The sequence below is a fragment of the Sceloporus occidentalis genome, unplaced genomic scaffold, assembly GCF_023333645.1.
Source record: "Sceloporus occidentalis isolate IW3139 unplaced genomic scaffold, rSceOcc1.0.p SCAF_3, whole genome shotgun sequence".
Classification (NCBI taxonomy): domain Eukaryota; kingdom Metazoa; phylum Chordata; class Lepidosauria; order Squamata; family Phrynosomatidae; genus Sceloporus; species Sceloporus occidentalis.
In genome coordinates this window covers 114899663-114921968 of record NW_028316983.1, presented here as the reverse complement: position 1 = coordinate 114921968, position 22306 = coordinate 114899663, and the positions used below count along the sequence as shown (strand labels likewise).

At 42.1% G+C, this 22306-nt stretch overlaps 1 protein-coding gene across 1 annotated transcript in view; it reads left to right on the top strand.

Moving 5' to 3' along the window:
• The window catches only part of LOC149316589 (testicular spindle-associated protein SHCBP1L-like), a 29533-nt gene extending 7459 nt beyond the window's left edge, over positions 1-22074 (top strand). The window contains exons 4-10 of the mRNA XM_089515883.1: positions 800-886; positions 3541-3759; positions 11275-11380; positions 11933-12095; positions 12431-12681; positions 20708-20830; positions 20958-22074. Coding sequence (XP_089372009.1) covers positions 800-886; positions 3541-3759; positions 11275-11380; positions 11933-12095; positions 12431-12681; positions 20708-20830; positions 20958-21194 — 1186 coding nt within the window. The 3' untranslated portion in view covers positions 21195-22074. The remainder of the gene's footprint in view (positions 1-799; positions 887-3540; positions 3760-11274; positions 11381-11932; positions 12096-12430; positions 12682-20707; positions 20831-20957) is intronic.
• Positions 22075-22306: the final 232 nt, after the last annotated feature.

Here is a 22306-nt window from a genome sequence, read left to right as displayed (position 1 = left end):
CTTGGCATCTGAAGAGATGATGCTTCCAAGGCAGGTGAACTGCTGAATGGACTTAAGCACAGATTTGCCTACAGTGATGTGGGGATGGTAGTGTTCTTCCTGAGGTGCCGGCTGGTAGAGAACTTCCATTTTCTTCAGACTGACTTCCAGCCCAAAGAGCTTTGCAGCTGTTGCAAAAGAGGATGTGAGGCACTGCAAAGCTGCTTCCGTATGGGCAACGAGGGCAGCATCATCAGCAAAAAGCAGCTCACAGACTAGATAGTTTAGAGTCTTAGTGCGGGCCCATCTACTGATGGAGAGCAGTGTTATACCTCGATAGCTTGAGCAATCGGATTTTGCTCCTTTTTTCTTATACAGGGTGATGATAACTGCATTTCAGAGATCTGATGGCAGTTCACCTTTTTCTCAGTAACTCACAAGGAGCTAGTGGAATTTAGCATGGGGTACATGACCTCTGTGTTTCCAAGCTTCAGGTCAAACACTAATTACAGATAAAGCTTCCATTCTGAACCAATGGGCTGAACATTTCCAAAGTCTTTTTAGTGCCAACCAAGTAGTCCAAGACTCAGCTATTCAACATATGACACAACAACCAATGAAAAATGACTGTGTTGTACAGAAGTGCTTACAGAACACGTTTGTGAAGTTTTATATTGCCTTTCCCTTTTCCTCACTCTTTTCTTTCCTACTAAGTTCTAAGTCTTTTAACAATTAATGCTTCTAAACTATGTTACAGTATAATATATTTTGATACTCTGAAGTTATAGATCAAGGTCATGTTACTGTGCATCTCATTTAGGTTTTTCTTAAACTTCCTTTGGAGAGAATGGGATCGTGATGAAAATAGTGAGACTTATGCTGCACTGATAAAGGACAGAATTAAGATGTAAGTATCTTTGGGGTCATTCCCACTACAAAAAGCTTCGAATCCTGAATTGATTTATATACTCCTTGTTTCCACTGGAAATTGATTCCAATCCTCATTTGATCAATTCCAGTGGGAGAAAAGTGGGGCAAATGCCAAAAGCTCAGGGTATTTTGGCAGCCACTTTTTAGCGGTTCTTCTGGTAAGAATCATTCCCGACCTGCATCCATTTAAGTGGGAAAGCCAGATCAGGATTGACTCTTTCAGAGGAGAGGGGCAAATGGCAGAGGGGTGTGTGTCATCCATCTTCAGAGATGTGTGACACGCAGTGCTACCATTTTGGGTCCTTTTTAAAAAAAAAATTAAAACTGATCGCAAAATTGATAGACTGGCAGCTGCTTGCAAAGGTGAGTAGCTGCTAGGCCATTCTACTGATTTTACGATTAGTTTTGCTGATTACTGATTTTGCTCTAAAGGACCGCTCTGTCTTACCCAACAGAAATAATAAGTGTGCCAATGGAGGGTTACACACTGCCAAAAAGTACGTGCTCGGCACGTACTAGGGTTAAGAAGGCGCATCCTTTCCGGATGCCCCTAAACCTAGTACATGCCAAGTACATACAAAATGGTGGCACCCATTCTACATGGGCGCTGCCATTTTGACGTAATGGAGACTTAGCGTCCGCACCTCACAGCGCGTAAATGACACCGCAAGTGTGCCATTGGCTCCTTGCGGCGTCATAAACGTGCCACAAAAAGAACCCGCTTTTTGCGGGTTCTTTTTGCTGTGCAGGGAATCGCGCAGTTTGTCTGCTGCGGTTCCCTGACGCAGCAAACACGGGCACCGGCAGAGCGCCCTTTTTGGGCACTCTGTAAAGCGCCATTAGGAAAAATCAATTCCAAACAGGACCCCTTTTCATAGTTGGAATGAGCCCTTTGTCAGACCTTGTTTTCATAAAAAGTAGAGGAAATGCAACTCCGATAGTAATATTTGTCCAACAAAAGAATAAGGATTTTAAAGTCACCAAATAACCACTTTATCAGTTTGAATATTAACATGTTATGACGGCTGGGCTAGAAGCCTCCTCCCTGATATTCTGATATCATATATAATAGAGGAATGTCCTATCAAGTGAAAACTTCCTTTTTCACTTTGAAGTGGTGCAATTCAAAGCCAGAATTATCACCTCATGGAGATGTGAAAATCTGGGAGGAAGAGCTGAAAAATGTGGAGAGAGGATTCTTCCTGAAGCATTTTTTAAGTGGAAAAGTTGAAAAAATTGGATTAGAACCTTTTGTTTTAGAATTATGAATAAATATTTAAGACCTAGTTTTCACATATTTACTGCCCCAAATCACTTAAAACTACGTAAGAACGTTTTTTATGTAAGATTTTATGTACCATATAGATGGCTATAGTTCCAAGCCAAAGGGCCGAAGCACGTGGCCCTCTTCCAAAGTGGCCTGTAGCCACAGTCTGAAGCAGTCCGTCGGCAAGAGCAAATTTAATCCACTCCTAAAAGTTCCGGATCTTGCCCCATAAACACGGCCTAACTGCCGTTTACGACCAGTTTGGGGGGGTGTATATGACACACACACACCCAAATTGGGTGGAAGACACACTGAGGCTATGCCTTATTTGCCCTGTGCTTTTCAGGCGTAGATTTCCTTTTCTCATTTTTTTTATGGTTGTGTTAACGTTTGTGTGACGATATGTTTTGCAAATGCTGACAATTTCTTCTGTTTTTATTGGGGGTTCTTTCCCTGCTTCTCATAAATTAGCAAAAACAAAGGGAATCTTTGTAGTTCAGGACCTTGTAAGCTCCATTTGTAACAAAAACAAAATTTAAAAAAGTAAATTCATTTTGTAATTTTTTGCTTTTATGTCAACCAAGTTATGTGTAGTGTTTTATAATGTAAAGTATATAGTCTATATATACTTTGTTCTGTAAAGTTTCAGTCTATAAAATGTAGGCCCATTCACACTGCATTTTAAACTGGGTTCCAAGTGTAAATTTGGGGTGTTCACACTTGTGCCGGGTTTTCCTGGGGGTTGTTCACATTCACACCGTTTTTTCCTGATCCGAATTCGGGCGGGGAAGTGCAAATCACCCTTAACTAGGTTTTTTTACCCCAGGAATTTCGGAGGTTCTTTTCAAAAGAAGCAGGATTTTTGCAGCAGCCACCAATGAGAACTTCCAATTCGATCCCATTCAGAGCTCCCCTCTTCCTCCTCCTCCCTCATCTGCCCCATCTGTGCCTGGATCAGCCTTTCTCTCCTTGTCTTTGGCCCCCTCCTCCTCTTCCTCCGCCTCCGCTGCCATGACTGCCAGGGTCGAATCTCTCCATGGCATTTCATGTCAGTATGAACGGGAATCCGGGATAAAATGCCACGGAGAGATTCGATCATGGCAAACCCATGAAATAACTTATTTCTTTAGTATGAATGGGCCTGGTGTTAGCTCCGTATCTCTCCCCCTCCCCATTTTTTTCTGAAATTGCTTCCTCTCTGACTTGGGTGGAAAAATAGGTTTTCTTCCCATAGCTTTTCAGTTGCCATACATTTTACATTTTTACATTTATGCCATCTCATCTTCAATTTGTGAGTATGGAGACTCAATTTTCTTGTATAAAGCTTCAAAAGGAGATGTTCTAATTTTCTTAACTTTTCATAGTTGGTGTGATATCAAGAATGGGAGTATTCCTGCTCCATTTGCTCATCGTTTTAGAAGAAATCTGGAAAAATATAAAAGCATGCATTTGGAAATGGTTCAGTACCAAACTAATCTTAAGGGAGAGGCCACAGCAGAACAAATGATTAAATGTTGGAAAAACTTTTATGAAGTAAGAACATTACGTGGATCATTAAAAACGTGGGAAGATTTACGTCTAAGGTAATTTCATTTGTCGTATGGCTTTTTTAAAAAACAACAACAACAACAATGTTCTTTTAAAGTAAAACAATAATGGCTGCTTTTCAGTTATTTGATTTTAATGTCTGTCATTTTGTTTATTAATTATAATAAATATAGTTAAAATTATAAATATAGTCAGCTTAGTACTAAACTGCATAACAGTCCTATATGTGTCTGCTCACTACTAATTCCTGGGATTAATTGCAAGGTAAATGGCTACAAGATTGCAGCATTAGATGTTTATAGGCTGCTAAAACTGGAATCATAGCAGCTGGTTCAGAGCCCTATATTCTTCAGTGACTGTAGTATGTGTTCTTGTAATGCTAATAAAACTCATCCAATTGTTTTAGATTTGTAGTACATTGCTGATGTTCTGAGAAAGGTAGTTCCATTGCTTGAACACATTTTTTCCATGCACCCTTATGCTTTAATCCCAAGCATCTCCAGTTGATGGATCTGAAATAGGGGAGCTGGGAGCCTCCCTTCTCCAATCAGAGGCCTCCTAGTCTGAATCTGCAATGCAGAAATAATTCAGTTTAATATTACTTTAACTGCCACAACTCCATCCTATGGAATCCTGGGATTTGTAGCATCCCAGGGTTTTCTAGTTTTTGTTGTGGCATCAGAACTATAATGAAGAAGGCTAAATAGCTAAAAAAAAAAAACCCTACAAACCCTGAAATTCCACATCATCGAGTCATGGTAGTTAAAGTGGTATCAAACTGCATTATTTCTGCAGTTATTTTGATTCCATGAACTGTTAGGTTCTTTTGTTTCTATTTAATATTATATTACTAGATTTAGATAATTAAAAGTTTGATGGTTTTATGTGCCTTCAAGTCATTTCCCTTTGTGTACCTTTTAAGTCATGACCCTAAGGCCATGGAGTTTTCTTGGAAATATTTGTTCAGAGATGGTTTGCCTTTGCCTTCCCCCGAGGCTGAGAACCTGTAACTTGGCCAGGGTCACCCAGGGGCTGAGACCGGAATTGAACCCTGTTCTCCAGAGTCGTAGTACAATACTCAAACCATGACACCTAATTAAAATGACTGGAATCCTTTTGGTCACAAACATGCATGTAACTAAGGCTGGCACACATTATATTTTCTGAGTGCCACAGCATCTGATAGTCCTGATGTGTAACTTGTACTCAGGAGAAGAGGCTGCTGTTCGAACAGAATACAGAAAAACAGAGTGGTTCCCAATCAGCAAAGGGGTAATTTGCATACTATCACCCTATTTAGTCAACTTGTATGCAGAAAATATTGTTCACACAGCAGACTTAGAATGAGAACCAGGAGTGAATATTGGGCGAAGGAACATTAACAATCTAAGATAGGCAGAAGACACAATACTACTAACAGAAACCAGCAAGTACCTGAACAATTACTGAAGAAGGTTAAGGAGGAAAGAGCCAAGCCTAATGTTGAACATTAAGAAAACAAAAAGTAATGACCACAGAACAACAAAAACTTGGGCAATGGGAAAATCCAATTAGTCAAAGAATTCCCATACCCTGGATCAAACATAGACCAGAACAGAAACTGTCATCAAGAAACCAAAAGAAGATTAAGAATGGGAAAGGGCAGCTATGAAGGAACTAGACAAGATCCTAAAATGCAAAGATATAATTCTGAACACTAAAGTGAGGATCGTTCGAACCATTGTATTCCCCACCTCCATGTACGGATGTGAGAGCTGGACAGTGAAAAAAGCAGATAGAAATATAGTGTGTCTTGATTTCAGTAAGGCCTTTGACAAGGTTCCCCATGACATTCCTGCAAACAACCTTGTATAATGTGGGCTAGACAAGGCAACTGTTACATGGATTGTAATTGGTTGACTGGCCGAACCCAAAGGGTGCTCAACAATGGCTCCTTTTCATCCTGGAGAGAAGTGACCAGTGGGGTCCCACAGGGCTCTGTCCTGGAGCCAGTACTATTCAACATCTTTATCAATGACTTGGATGACAGAATTGGGGGTATACTTATCAAGTTTGCAGATGACACCAAATTAGGAGTAGCAGCTAATATCTCAGGGGACAGGACCAAAATTCAAAATGACCTGAATAGACTAGAAAGCTGGGCCAAAGCTAACAAAACGAAATTCAACACGGAGAACTGTAAAGTACTGCACTTGGTGTGGAAAGTAGACATGCACAGATACAGGATGGGAGATACCTGGCTGAACAAAACTACATGTTAAAGGGATCTAGGAGTCCAACTAGACCACAAGTTGAACATGAGTCAACAGTGTGATGTGGCAGCTAACAAGGCCAATGCAATTTTAGGCTGCATCAATAGAAGTACAGTGTCTAGATCAAGGGAAGTAATAGTGCCACTCTATTCTGCTTTGGTCAGGCCCCACCTGGAATACTGTGTCCAATTCTGGGCGCCACAATTCAAAAAGGACATTGAGAAACTGGAGCGTGTCCAAAGGAGGGTGACTTAAATGGTGAACGGCCTGGAAACCATGCCCTATGAGGAATGTCTTAGGGAGCTGGGGATGTTTAGTCTGGAGAAGAGAAGGTTAAGAGGTGATATGACAGCCCTCTTTAAATATCTGAAGGGATGTCACATTGCGGAGGAAGCAAGCTGCTAGGACCCAGAGCAATGGATGCAAGCTACAGGAAAAGAGATTCCACCTCAACATTAGCCCTAACAGTAAGGGCTGTTCAACAGTGGAACACACTCCCTCAGAGTGTAGTAGAGTCTCCTTCCTTAAAGGTCTTTAAAAAGAGGTTAAATAGCCATCTGCTGGGGATGCTTTGATTGTGATTTACTGCATAGCAGAATGGGGTTGGACTGGATGGCCCTTGTGGTCTCTTCCAACTCTATGCTTCTATGATTCTAGGAAGAAATCCCATTTGAGATGTGGAGCTGGAGAAGAGTGCTGAAGATACCATGAGTGGCCAAAAAGCCTGAATTCTCCCTGGAAGCCAGGATGACTAAATTGAGACTGTTGTATTTTGGCCTCTTCATGGGAAGGCATGAATCAGTAGAAAGGACAATGATGCTGGAAAGGCAGAAGACAGTGGAAAGAGAGGAGGACCACATGGCAGATGGTTAGACTCGATCAGAGAGGCCACAGATGCCCTGAGCAGGGCAGTCAATGACAGATTCTTGGAGATGCCTCATCCACAGGGTTGTTGAGTTGAAGCCAGCTGTTAACAACAATAATAACAATGTTTTCTGATATGTTGTGCACAGGAACTTATTGATTAGTCCTTTACACAACATTCAAAATCTTCTACTAGTTCCCTTTGACTGTAAATTAGTTTGTGTTAAAAAGTAATCTCATAACCTATTTACAACTGTCAATCTCCAGAGGACTGCTGCTGCCATTTACAGGTCAAGATGGGGAGTGGGAGGCAAATCAGTCAATGAAAAAGCAGCTGGTGTCAGCTTTAGGGGGAACGGGAATGAAGCTGAAGGAAAAAATCCTTTTTGTCTGCATCATAGCCAAGACAGGGATCTTCATCACCTGACCTTAACCCCCCCCCCCCCCGACTGGGCTAAGAAAAAATAGGGGCTCAGCAGCGGCTGGGAAAAGGTAACTGGTGTGGGGCTTCACATGCAGAGCACCTAATACTCTGATGTACAGTGTACTCTCTACAGTATTCTGTACTCTGTTGTACAGTGCAAAATTTATTCTACATGTAAGGTATGTAAGGTATGTTTTTAAAAGGTAAGGTAGAGATTTTCTGTGACTGAGTCCCAAAGCAGACAAACAAAAAGCACTGGCTTTGGGCCTCTTCAGGGGCAGAGTTTGCAGAAATCGCGCACCCCCAAAGCACCTGCAAGTTGTGCGGAGGGTGCACCGAGTAGGAGAAAGCCGGCACAAAAAGGAGCAGTGAAAAGCTGCTCTTGCTGGAGTGTAGTATGGGACTGTAGCAAAAGCCCACTTCAAGAGCAGGCTGCCCAGTCGTCCCAGTCCTGTGCCAATTGGGGCTGGAGCGGCCAGAGGCGGCTCCAAGCTGCCAGTCTGCTTCACCCCAAAATGAACTAGTGGAGAGCAAGGAAAAAGATGAGAACTGAGAAAAAGCCCCAACTACTTTAAAATTTCAGTCTGATAATCAATCAAACAATCTTGGATTAAACCAGCTTCCTTACCATCAGCCTCTAAGTGGAATGAAAATATGTATAGGATGCAACCTGAAGGACTATCTTCTTTGGTTATGAATACAACACCCAATTCTATAGAGATTATTATCAAAATCAGGCAACACATCAGGCTCCAGTACATGAGAAAGGCATTGGATATCTTTCTCAGGAAATTGTACTCTTCAGCAGCACTGACTGTGAAAGTGGAAAATTTAAAGACTGCATGTAAGCTTATCCAAGTTTCCTCTGGGATAAAATGTTATCTTTTATTCCCCACTTGCCAGACAACCATAGAGAAGCAAAATTGCAGTTTCATCAGGAGGCACATCCATTCACCACATAACAAATACAGTCTTCTCATCATACTGGAGATTGTGCAGATAAAGTAATGTCTGGTGCAATAGCTCTAAGAAGATATGCTTAGCTGAGATCAACTGGCCTATTAGAGGACACACACAGAAAAGTAAAAGATGTGCCATTCAATGGTGATTATGTCTATGACAGCAAGACTGATTAATCTTTCGATCACCTCTTCAAGGCAAGTCTAATAGCAAAAAAAGATGGTATTTGGAACCCAGAAGCAACAGTACCATCCTTAGATATCTCAGGGGTAATGACAATCATCTACATATTCCAGATCAAAGTCGCCTTCTGGTTTATCCCATATAGCATCACAACAATAATCTTTTCCACAAAAATGTCAGTATAAGCCACAAAGTTTTCAACCATTGGTATCTAAGAATCATACACATTTTCCAAATCCAGATTTTGACTTTTTGGATCAGGCTACACTGCAGTCAATTCTATCTCAGGATTCCAGACTATTCTGCTATTATTCCACCTAGCAAAACATCACCACAAATTCTTTGGTATAAACCAGGGGTAGGCAACCTTTTTTGATCCGGGGTCCGGGTTGCTCTCCCTTAGACAACTGGGGGGCTGAAGCCAGGGGGGTGGAGCTTCCACCCTCCAGGGGCGGGGCCGCATGCCGGGGGTGGAGCTTCCACCCTCCGGGGGCCAGGCCTCCTCCTCTTTGCTGGCCCCTGACGTGGCCCCAGGCCCTATCAGAGGCCGAGAAAGAGCCGGCGGGGGCCGCCAGCACTGGAGGCCTCCCCCTCTTTGCCGGCCCCTAACAGGGCCCCAGGCCCCGTCAGAGGCCGGCAAAAAAGTCCTGGAGGCCCGCTGCCACCGCCGGAGCCCTCTTGAGGGCTCCAGCAACAGCAACGGTCCTCCTAGAGGCTGCCACCATTTTGTTTATCAAAATGCCGGTGAAGTTTTGCGCGGCCTTTCCCATGGTCGCGCGAGACTTTGCCTCTAGGGCGCCACCATTTTGTTTCTCAAAATGGTGGGGAAAGGTCCCGTGAGACTTTGCCACCATTTTGAGAAACAAAATGGCGGTGCCCGGATCGGCGGCGGCAGGAGTGCGCAGGGGCCAGCCGAAAGGCCTCAGCGGGCCGCATCCGGCCTGTGGGCCGGAGGTTGCCAACCCCTGGGATAAACCATCATATGTCTGGGTTATACCATAGAGAATTCAAGTATTCCACTCACTGGCATATTCTGTGACAATTCTCCATCCATTCCTTTGATAGAACAGATTTCTGCTCTGTTACAGAAAGATGCCATAGAAAAACTGTCAGCTCACGGCAAGAAAGATGGATATTTATTATGGGATTTCATGCTCCCAAAGAGAGATGGAGGTCTTCGTCCAGTCATGGATGTACATGGCATTAACAGATACATACACACAAGTTCAAAATGGTGACACTTCATTCCATTCTATCATTCCTTAGAAAGGAGGACTGGGTTGAATCCATAGACCTATGGAATGCCTAATTCCATATAGGAATCAGACTACAACATCGGAAGTACCTTCATTTTACAATAGAGGGTGGGGTGGGACTTATACCAGCACAAGGTTCTCCTAGTCAGTCTTTCCATGGCACCAAGAGTGTTCACCAATGTATGGCAGTGGTGATCGCTTTTCTAAGAACTCAAGATGTGCAGATTTATCCATATTTAGACATTGGCACCCTATTCTATGATCCATAGGTGCCTCTTTCTTCCCTAAAACCTTGGGCTTCTGGCGCGTCTTATTCTATATAAGGTAAACATCTTTATTGCAGAATTTTTCACATCACTTTGCATGCATCAAAATTAGTGGGATGGTCCTGTTGTTACTGTAATTCTTGTTGTCCCCCTTTTTGAGGATTGGAATGCATATTGAGCATTTTCAATCTGTGGGCCATTGTTTTGTTTTCCATATTTGTTGTCAGATTGTAGTTAGGACTAGAGTGGATTCTGTCTCTATGAACCGAAGCAGTTCCGTTGGTGTGCCATTTGTCCATGGTGATTTATTTATGAGTACAGCCTATACTTCACTTTTTAAAATCGGGGGTTTGTCTTTGTATGATTCTGCTTTAAATGTTTCTGTCATTCTTTCATCTCTTTTATATAGATCTTCAGTGTATTGTTCTCATCTTCTTTATATTTCTATTTGATCATGCAATATGTTCGCCTGTTGGTCATAAACCATCCCCACTCTTGATTTAATTTCTCTTTGATCTCTTAGATCTTGTAGAAGAGGTCTCACCTTCTTCCATTTTCTTCTTCTGTTTTTCTGCCTTGATTATTATAGTAGTGGCATTTAGGGTTTGGGCTCTATTTCTGTCACCTATTTGTTTTGTCTTCTATCCTTGACTGTTTGAAGAGTTTCATCTGCAATCCATTGAGTCTTATCTGTAGCTTTCCTTTTGGTTACAGATAGTGTCTTTCTGCACTACTCATTGACAATATACCTGGTTTAATTCCAAAGTTCCTCTGGTTCTCAATTAACCAGGATTAGTCGTGCAAATCTGTTTTTCACTTTGTCTTTAGATTCCATTAGGATGCTCTACAAATTTTCTTTTGGCATGCTGGTTGGTTTAGCATTCTTCTTTAGTTTCATTCTCACTTTTGATATTAGTAGTTCATTGTCTTGGCAGTCATCTGCTCCAGGACATGTTAGGCTCTGTCTTCAATGAATTCAGTTCTCCTTGTGGTTGTAAAAATGCTGTTTTTACAAAACAACAAAATAAAAGTCATGATTGATGGTATGCATTTCTGGGGACTGCTGTGGATAGTTTCAGTTGTAAATTAATTGACTGGAGAAAAAGCAAAAAACACTGAATATTTCATATTTGGTTTGCTCTGCATTTGAAAAGCGTTTCTAGTGCCAGACATTCCTGGCATGTTCATTTTGGATAGTGATATTGTTCAGGCCTAAATATCTGCATTTGTTTAAATCTGGAAAAAAATAGAGTGGTATGTGTACTGGAGGCTAGCTTGCTTAACATACATCCACAGAACGCTTTGTTTAAAATAACTGAAGTTTCGAGTTCAATTTCAATTTCAGGGTTCATGAACCTTTTTTCCGAAGAATACTGAAACGAAGGAAAGGATACAGAGAAGACAGAAAAACAATAACTTATATTGTTTCAAAAACAGTGACAGTGGAAATGGTAAGGAAATGTGCATTTGTAGAAATATCCAAATGGCGGATTGCTACTTGTTGCTCCTCCTCCTTCTTTTCTATCTCTTCTCTCCCTTCCACAAGTTATATAGTGTCCCACTTTCCTAAGCTATAATGTACAGAATTGTTCTACCTCACAGCAGTCTCAGTCAATGTCAGCTCTTGGGAGGCGGTGGTGGTTTTGGGTGTGGTACTAAAGCTAGGACGAATATGACTTGTTTTCTAACTAAGCACATTTACGGTAGACCGAAGGTTGTTTTTTTTCAAATTTTAATTTGCTTTGTTAAACTGTCTTCATAGACTGATGCTTCAAACATGCTGGCAAAAGAGATAAAGACGAGTATTTTTGGGTTGATAAGGTATTTTGTTATTGCACTCAGTAATTTCAAAATGTCTCTATTCCTGACTGTAGTGTTTATAATTAAATTGGATTTATGTTTTCAAATAATTCCTCATTTCTGATTTATAAATGGGGTTGTAACAGTTGCAGCAATTTGATATTGACTTAATTCCCTTTTTTCACATTCTCTCTTTCATACAGTATGTCCAGGTTAAAGATTTCTCTTCCAATACAATTATTGAACAGTGTGATAACTTAAACTCTGCTTTGGACAGCTGTTATAGTGGAGATCATATCCTTCTCTTCCCTGGAGAATATAAGGCAGCAAGACTTTCAATGTTAACTGAAGATATCATTATTAAAGGTCAGCAGAATATTTATCTTTTTCTTTTGTGTTTACAGTTACCAGATTAGAAGCAGCTGCTATGATTTTTAATGAACAGATGATTAAGAAAACCTAAAAAAAAAACCTGACAGACAGAAAGCTGATTAAAACACAAATCATTTAAAGTTTTCTGTCAAGGCAGTTCTTGTTTTTATCTGTTGGAGAGGCATCATATACATGAAGCATAATATACATAGTACAGGTGAAGCAATTGTGGCAATGTGCAGCACTGCTCAATCATTTGAAATACCAAAGAATCACTTTAAAAGGAGTGAGACCTAATGTTAATAACTAAAATATCCTATTTTGTTTAGGAGCTGGAAGACCAGAGGAAATTATAATTACTTCAGAGCCTGATCATGAGAGCTTTGTAGTATCCAGGGCCCAAAATGTGAAATTAATGAATATTACCTTAATACAACAAGGGACTGTTGACGGTATTGTAGTCGTAGAATCTGGACACACAGCTTTGGAGAATTGTGTACTGAAGTGTGATGGAACTGGCATCTGTGTATTTGCTGGAGCTTCTTTGACAGTTATAAACAGCGAGATTACTGGAGCTGAGGTACTCTTTCAGTGCAGCATATGATGCAATATGTATGTGTGAGTGTAAAATGTTTGCATAAAACAGTGAGTATACTGACCCCCCAAAAAAAGGATTGTTTTGTATATGTCCATTTAAAATTTAGTCCTATTTAATTCCACATATATATGGACAGGTTACTTACCAGTAATGGTATTTCTTCGAGTGGTCATCTGCAAATTCACACAAATTGGTTATTCTGCGCCTGCACAGCAATGCTCATAAACTTCTAGAATCTCTGGGTAAAAGTTAGTTTGCAACTTTTTGGCAGTAGTTCTGCCCACCCTATATTTCCCCCAATGGTCCCACTCTTCCCCAGGTCTGTACGCTGTGCAAGAAGTGACAGCTGAAGCTAGCAAAACTGAGCAGGAAACTGAGGGGAGGATGGGCGGCATTTGTGTGAATTCGCAGATGACCAATCGAAGAAATACCGTTACAGGTAAGCAACCTGTCCTTCTTCTTCGTGGTCTCTGCGAATCACACAAAAGGGTTAGACTGACAAGCTTTGGTCAGTGGCAGAAGGAGTGTCATGACACAAATTTGTAAGTTCAAACAAATTGAATTTATTAACAACAATGAACTCATGAATTCAAAGTGCACTTGTCATAGTCACATTGTCATACTCTCTCGTTTCAAGTAAGAGGTAAATGCAAGATGGTATGCAGTGCATATATCAATCAACAATAAACTGGTCAGTGCAATTGCCAAAGTCACTCAAGGAGTGCAGGTAAATAAAACATCAATCACAAAGCATAGAACATATGCAAACAATGGCAATTCAGTGCAATACCAATTGAAATCCAAGTCAAAGATAAGTCAGTGTAAACCAGAAACAACACTGCCCTCCCAAAAGCTGCATCTTGTCTAGTCCTGGTGTCCAGCATGTAATGTTTGATGAAAGTCAATGGCTGGGATAAGACAGCAGCTTTGCAGACATCCTCCAAAGGCACCCCAATCAGAAAAGCGGAGAATGCAGCTACCGCCTGAGTTGCATGGGCACAAACCCAAGCAGGGAGAGGTCTACCAGATAGTTCATAGCAAAGGTGGATGGTACCAGACACCCATTTGGAAAACCTCTGCGCAGTCATAGGTAGTCCTTTTGGCCTCCGAGCAGCACACGAACAGTCTCTTGGAGTGCCTCGAACCCAAAGCTCTGTCCAGATAGAAGGCCAATGCCCTCCGAACGTCCAAGGCATGGAGCTGGCATTCGGTATCAGTGGTCAGGGTCGGACCCAATGTCAGCAAAACAATGTCCTGGTTCATGTGAAAAGCCAACACCACCTTCGGAAGGAAGGTGATATCAGTACAGAGGACCACTTTGACCTTGTGGAACCGTAGGTAGGGCTGGTCCACCAGCAAAGCACAAAGCTCGCTCGTATGGTGAGCAGAAGTGAAGGCCACCAGGAAAGCTGTTTTCCAGGTCAGCAATCTCATGTCTATAGTGGCCATGGATTCAAAGGCCTTGGATGCCAAGCAGGAAAACACAAGGTCCAAACTCCATGCTGGTATTGGTACCAAAGAGGGAGGATGCAAGTTGTTGAACCCTCTAAGGAATCTCTTTACCAAGGGCTCCTTGAATAGGGAAGACCTGCCCTCGAAATGGCAATGAGAACAAATAGCTGACAGGTAACACTTGATGGAGGTCAGACACAGTTCCAAGTTCACCAGGGACATCAAGAACTCCAGCACCGTCGGGACCAATGATCGGTATGGAAGAATGTCCCTCCCGGAGAGAAAGGCCAGGAACTTGTTCCACTTACATTGGTAAGATTTTTGTGTTGAAGGCTTTTGTGCAGGCCGAATAACAGTCCTGATGGGATCAGGCAAGGACCTTAAGGACAAATCCTCCATGCCACCAATGCGAGATTCTCTGTCTGGATGCAGAACTAGGCCTCTATGGAAAGAGAAGAGGTCGGGATGGAAATCTAGCTGGAAGTAATTCCTCTGGGACAGATGGAGTAGAGGGGTAAACCACAGTTGTCTCACTCACCACAAAATGATGTGGATGGCATTGGAGTGGTCTGACGTCATCTTTGCCATGACCCTCATGATGAGTGGAAAGGGATGAAAGGCGTAAACCAGTCCTTCTGACCATTCAAACTGGAAGGCATCTCCTAGGGAGTCCAGAGCACGGGTCCGAGAGCAAAACTTGGTACAGTGAGTGTTCAGAGATGAGGCAAAGAGGTCAATCATTGGTTCCCCCCATAGTTGAAAGAGGCGGGTGAGCGTCTTGGGATGGAGTCACCACTCGTAACATGGGTTGGAGGATCTGCTGACTTGGTCCGACAGTTTGTTCTCTTTTCCTGGGAGATGTATGGATTGGAGAAGAATTGTGTTGTTGATGCACCAGTCCCAGATCCTGAGGATGATATCAAGCAGCGTCTTGGGCTTTGTGCCACCTTGTTTGTTTAGGTAGTACATGATGGTGGTGTTGTCCATCAGAAGGAGTACTACCTTGTTGGAAAGGAGTGACTGAAAGGCTCTGAGTGTTTTCTTCACTGTCAACATCTCTAAGGCGTTGATGTGGAGATGGCTTTCTGATACAATCCATTTGTCCTTGTTGATAAAGTTCAGAGTGTGTGCCTCTCAACCTTGTAGTGAGGCATATGTTGTCAGAGTGATGTACAGTTGTGGGGGCAGGAAGGGCATGCCGAAACACATGTTGTTGGGTTTGAGCCACCATCATAAGGATCTTTAAACTGTTCTCGAGACAGCGAGCAACGTGGATGGAGGATCCCACACGGAATTGAAAATGGAGAGAAACTAGGATTGGAATGGTCTCAAATGAAGTCTCACCCACAGGGTGATGAAGGTGGCCAGGTGTCCCATGGCTACTTGGATGAGATGAGCCTCTATGCGTCTCCATGGAAGGCATGCCCGATCTCTGCGGATAGAGCCTGGAACCCTGTCTTGAGGTAAGTATACCATGGAGGTCTCGGAGCTGAGCATCGTCAGATGGGACTGATCGAAGTTGACCTTGAGGCCAAGAGACTCTATGAGAGACAGAGTGAATTAGACATCTTAGAGTAGTCTCTCTCAGGATGGAGTCGTGAAGAGCCAGTCTTCCAAGTAGGGGAAGACTGTGACCCCTTTTTGATGCAGGTAAGAGATTACCGGTGCCATGCACCTGCTTCAAGGGAACCAGATGAGAGGCCGACCAGAAGAACCCTGTATTCGAACATCTCGGTCCCAATAGCAAAGGCGAGGAACCTCCGATGATCTTCTCGAATCCCGATGGGAAAATAGGCATTCTTCAGGTTGAGAGTCACAAACCAGGAGTTCTTCTGCAAAAGTGGTGGAATGGAAGCAAGGGTTACCATTCTAAAGCAATGATAAACAATAAAAGTGTATAAGTGATGTAAGCCCAAAATGGGTCTAAGACCAGAGTCCCGTTTTGGGACAGGGGAATACTTAGAAAACAAGCAATATCAGGCTTGTGGGGGGTCTACAGGTTCGATGGTGCCATTTTCCAGCAGAGAGCACACTTCATTGAGTAGGGTGTCTGAGGGGACAGTGGAAATAACAACTTGGGTGGTAGGGAGCTCTTCGAACTCAAGGGCATAGCCCCTATGAACAATGTCTATGACCCACAAGTCGGAGATGATAGAGGCCCAGATGTTGAAATAGGGCCTTAATCTATTACCGAAGATGGTGACGAAGTGCGTGGCAACATTTCAATATCTTTTCTTGCCTTGAGAATCTTTTTTTTTTTTTTTTTTGGTAACCTTGCTGATATCTAGGCTAAGGAGGCTGACGGTGGCCCGAGGAGGAAGAAGAAGACTGGGAAAGCTGATGCTGATGAGGCCTGTCCTGGGTCTGGTATTGATGCTCCTGTTGTTGGTACAGACGTTGTTGGTATGGTGGATACCAAGGACGCTGAGAACTGTAACGAGGTCGAGGAGATCTTACTCTAAACAAAGACATGCCATGCTTTTTTGTGGCTGCTTACATCTGATAGCGGAAATTTAACTTCTTGTCTGTCCCCCGGTTAAAGAGTCCAGTCATCGAAAGTCATGTCTTCGATGGCTGATTTGGCATGTGGAGTCAGGTCAGAGGGACAGAGCCATGCATAGCGTCAAAGAGCAATAGATCCTGATAGGACCTTCGTGGCACAGTCTGTTGAGTGTCTGGCAGAGATGATTTGCTGTCCTCCTACAAGATGGGTCTCATTCCCGATAGCAGTGGCGAACCTCCTTCTCTCTTCGGGGAGTATGTTGATAGCTAGCTCCAACTTTTCCATCAAATGCTGTATGTACGCCTCCATACATGCAATATAATTGGCTATCTTCAAGGTTTGCCGAGGCATAGAATTTTTTGGCTAACCCATCAATCTTCTTGCTCTCTTTGTCTGTCAGAGAAGAAGATGTACAAGGGGTAAAGGCCACCTGAGATCCCTCTACAGTGGCCAAGTTAGACTTCGGGTGTTGGAAAAGCCAAGCAGAGCCAGATTGTGCCACACGGTAGAGGTTTTCAATTTTGCATGAGGTGGACGCAATTGTGGCTGGGTGTTCCATGACCTCTTAGTGATCTTCTCTAGGGATGGGAGGTAACCCAGAGAAGGAGAGGCCGGAATAGAACCATGGATTCTTAGTTTGATGGGGTTGAGCACGTCTTCATCAGCATGAGAGACTTCGAGCTCTAGGGCAGCAGCCATCCAGATGATTCTGTCCGAAAATAATCTGACATCATCCATAGGGGACGGAGCGTCAGGCTCACCAAATCTTTGCGGTGATGGAGACTTCTCATCATAAAAATCCAGTGTAGAGGAGCGAGAATGAGAAGGAAAACGAGATCTTCTGTAGGTTCGGTCTGGAGATCCCCGAGGAGTGGGAAAATGGGGCCTGGGAGGAGGTGATTGTCTCTGGTTCAGTACCTCAGACCGGGGTGGTGCTGGATCCCTCGCACTCATGGTGGAGCCATCACCCTTATTGGGCCGGGTAGGTTCCAGCAAAGATGAAGAACGTCCACTGCCAACAAATATTGTCTGGCTTGACGGTCATAGACGATGTCAAGATAGAGGTTGAACAAATCACTGTTGTCCTCTTCCTGTATTTGGGCCTCGTTGGCTACTGTACCAAGATTCACTCAGTCCCGACATGGGGGATGATCGGGATTGAGACCTATCCACACAGACTGAGGGTGTCAGAATTGGTGGCTCCAGTTCCCAAATCTCACCCTCTGACCCGGAACTTTGGTCAAGGCGGATGATTTCAAGATTGTCCTCCATAAAGGTAAGATGACGAGACGGAATGGAAGGTCTTTCGGGTCCAAAGACACCAAAACAGAAGCAGAGACCACTGGAGGGCCCAAGACAGTAGCCGAGGCTGTAGCCACGGGGGTGAGGGGGTGAGACTGTGCTTGAAGGGCACTTGCGGCTGGACTTAGCCACAGGTGAAGCAGATCTAGCCTGTCTAGGTGCCTCTTCTTTGGTGTGACCTGACGATTTGGAGGACTTTTCACGCCTGTCTCCATGTTTCCTCTTGGAGGATTTCTTAGCCTTGTCTCCACGTCCCTTTTCCGATCTAAGAGATTTCTCTTTGGGAGGAGAGGTTGAAGTGGATGGCCTCATGGTGAGCTCCTGATCTGAGACAGAGGCATGGGCTGGCGGCTGGAGGGCCTTTTCATACAAAAAGGCCTGCAGTTTCTGGTCCCGGTTTTTCAAGGCCTGAGACATCATGGCCTTACAATGGGGACAAGCCTTGGAGTTATGGGTCCCCTCCAGGCAGAGGACACATCTATCAAGTCCATTCGAAATTGGCATTTTTACCCACACCTCAAGCACCTCTTGAAAGAAGTCATTTAGAAAGAGTGGTTTTCAACAATACCGTGGTCAAATCTGAAGTTAGCAAACAAAGTCGAAGGGATGATCTGTAAGAATGGTCAAGAAATAAGTCTGATGATTAAGAGTCTAGAGATTTTTACACAAAGGCCGATAGCAAGGAGTGAACCGAGCTAGCAAAGTTATTCGAGCTGAAAGTTGTGGTGGAACGAAGGAACTGGGGAAGAGCAGGACCGTTGGGGGAAATATATAGGGTGGGTGGAGCTACTGCCAGAAAGTTGCAAAAAGTTGCAAACTAATTTTTGCCCAGAGATTCTAGAAGTTTCCAAACATTGCTGCGCAGGTTCAGAATAACCCATTTGTGTGATTTGCAGAGACCACGACGAAGATACACACACACACACACTTTAATTGGAAGGGGAAACTGATGTTGCAAAAATTTGACTACACAGAGATACTAGACAAATTTCAGATTTATCTAGCTTTCTAAAATTGTGTAAAACATTTTAATAAAAGACCACACTAAATATGAGGAGGCCTCCCTATTAATGCAGGATGACTACTAAAAGAGATTTTAACAGCAGTTTCCTTTCCATGCTTTGGCTTGTATATGTTTTTAATTGGACTGATCATTCTCTTTCCTATCTCTAATCAAAGTCTGTGTAACTCCACTGGTTTTCTATCATTGCACTCCCTATTTGAGTTGTGCTTCTCATTTTTCCAACTTGCCTTGCATCCACACTGCAGAAATAATCCAGTTTGACACCTCTTTAACTGTCATGGCCCAATGCTATGGAATTCTGGGATGTAGTTTTGTGAGACATTTGACCTTTTCTATCAGCTCTAGTGCCACTGAACAAATTACAGTTCCCAGAATCCCATAACATTGAGCAATGGCAATGAAAGTGGTGTCAGTCTGTATTATTTCTACAGTGCTGAAACAGCCATAGAGGCTGGTCTTCACTCTCATGGGGCAAAGTAGATTAAAATAAGTTTTTTTAAAAAAAAATGGCAATAGTCACCATTCTCTTCACCTACACCTCATACTTACTAATAGGTAACTGATAGCTGTCAGAAGAGGCCATATGTATTTTGTTACATAGGCCTCCACTTGACAAATATTTTGAGCTTTCAGATTGTTTATATGTTGCATGCTTATACTTCTGTCTAGTTTCTTGGACATACGTTTTAATGTTGAACAGCCGAGGTGCACAATCTTCATTCCAACTAAGGATCAGTTTTACCATCAGCATTACCAAGTGGTAGATTGTTTCATGCAATGCAAAGGAGGCTGTTTGCTTGACCAATCTCCTTATGAGAGAAAGACTTTTTATAAACAAGAAAAGTAACATATCCATATAAAGGCTAATGTGCCACCATTCTGTCTAATCATGTTAGCTTTCTATGTTCAGGTAGTTTTTCCATAGGAGAGTTTCAGTTACAGACATCCTACACATATACACAAAACCTGGTGTAAATAGTCTAGTCCAGGAAAAGCTTTATCACTGTATTCTTCTAATGAAATTGTTGCTTCACTAATATGTTAAGTTTTTTAATACCTGAAAGAACAAAGATCGTTCATTTGTCAATTTGCTATTGACCAGAAATGGTAGCAAGCAATTCTGGTGAAAACACCATCATTGAAACATCCAATATGGTTTAAATGAAGGAAACTGTTGAAACCAAAATCAATTGCACTGTGAAAGGTTCCTCCAGTGTTTTAACACAAAAAAATGGAAATTAGATTAGAAAAGCACCCTGAGGAGAAGTATACCTTCCTTTCTATGTCCTCAATCTAAATCCCTATCTGTTAGCCCCCAAGCAGAAAACAGGAAATAGTGATGAACTAGTGTTTCCTCCACATGTTGAACATGCAATACATGCAAATTGACATTTTAAAATTTAATAAAACAGGTTTCAGCTTCAAGAATTTAAAAAGCTGCAGTGTATATACTGTATAAGTAAAAAAAAAAATGGTTGACTTTGTATGGGTATATACCAGTGATGGCGAACCTATGGCATGCTTGTAAGAGGTGGCACCCAGAGCCCACTCTGTGGGCACATGTGCCGTCACCCCAGCACAGAGTTTGTTACTAGAAAGCCAGAAGGAGGATGGCAGGTCAGAGATGGCTTCCCAAACCTATCAACCACCCTGGTTGTGTCCCGAGGAGGGACCCAAGCTGCAGAGGCTCATTAAACTAACTGGGGGATTTTGCTTTTTGCATTCAGGGTGCTGGAGTTGAGTTATATCCAGGAAGCACAGCTATTTTGGAGGGTAATAACATTCACCACTGCAATACCTTTAGAACCTGTGACCCCTCCGGCGGTAATCGTGGTGGAATTAATATTAAGGTAAATCTTTGTGGCTTGCCACTCTTAATAATGTTTTTGGAAGAGAGGTGGAAGCACAGGAATGTAAATCTGAATAAACTGGCTAAAAAGACAACTGTTCATAAACAAAATTTTGATTCCTTAATAGGTCCTTCCACTTCCTAAGCTAAGGATGAAAAACAATCATATTCACAGTAACAATGGCTATGGAGTGACTATTATGAAGCCTTCTGAAGAGTTTTCTGCTACAACGGAAGGAACAATGGCATGTGCTGCAGCTGGAGATGGAGAAGAGTCTGTTTCCAAATTAATGCAGGAACTGAGCCTTGAGATGAATAATAATATACTAGAAGACAACGCTAAAGCCATCACCATAGTTAACTGAAGCTGCACATTGCACATAACTTCAGACATTTGCTTTGATATATTTGGAAAACTTACTTCATTAAAAGACACTACTAATATATATTGCTTTATTAGAAAACTAATTAAAAAGAATAATTATAAGTAGTCTGGATTAATGAACCTCTCAAGATGTGGGTATAATTTAGATAAAAAGGAGAGAACCTATGAAAGGGTCAAAAATTTCTTTCAGGATAGATTACCTTTTAGGAATTCTGGAAATTGAATTAGAAAATAAACTTGGCAAAATATTATTTTATTTAATAACATTGGTGAAGATCACCTTTGCTCAAGTTTGGAAGAAGAAAGATATATAAGGATTTGGGGAAGGTTACTGAATTTTTGAGAGAACAATGGAGAGAAAAAGCAGTTTTAGGATTGACATAGGGTATAGATGAATGTTACAGAATATATAAGAGAGTAAGTATAAAAATTTAATAAATTGGGGTTTGATGGGATTATAGTACTGTTAAGTAAGAAAATGTTAAATTAGAAAGAAAAAGAAAGTCACTTCATATAACAAAATGCAAGATCAAATTGACAGTGAGGAGGTTTTCTTGAAAGAATGGAAAGAGAGTTTTTCAAGAAGTCAGTTTAGATTAAATGTTAATAACTAGGTAGATAGTTATGGTAATTTGATAGATATGGGAAGGAAACAAGTGGGTAAAGTAAGTTGAAGAAGGTAAGGGCATGTAGGGGATATGTGCAAGAAAGATGGAGAAGGAAAGAAATGAAATGAGAGAGAAGAAGTATGATATTTAAGGATGAAAAGGGGAGAAGTGAAGAAGGAAGGGAGAAGTGAGGTTAGATGGGAGGATTATGGGAAGAGATTGAGGATAAGACGTAGAAAGGAAGTGGAAATGGAAATGGAAATGTATGGAAGGGCTTTGGGGTAGAGGAGACTGTGAACCTTTCATCAGCAGAACAGTAAATGTAGTAACAAATGTTTTAATGTATGCGTAATGTACGTGATTTAATTGTATGTGTGGATAGGGAAAATAATAAAACTTTACTAAAAAAATATTTCAGGATAAGAATGTACCAACTAAGAGTAAGTGGAAGTACATTCCTTTGCACTTTGGGTTTTTTTAATTT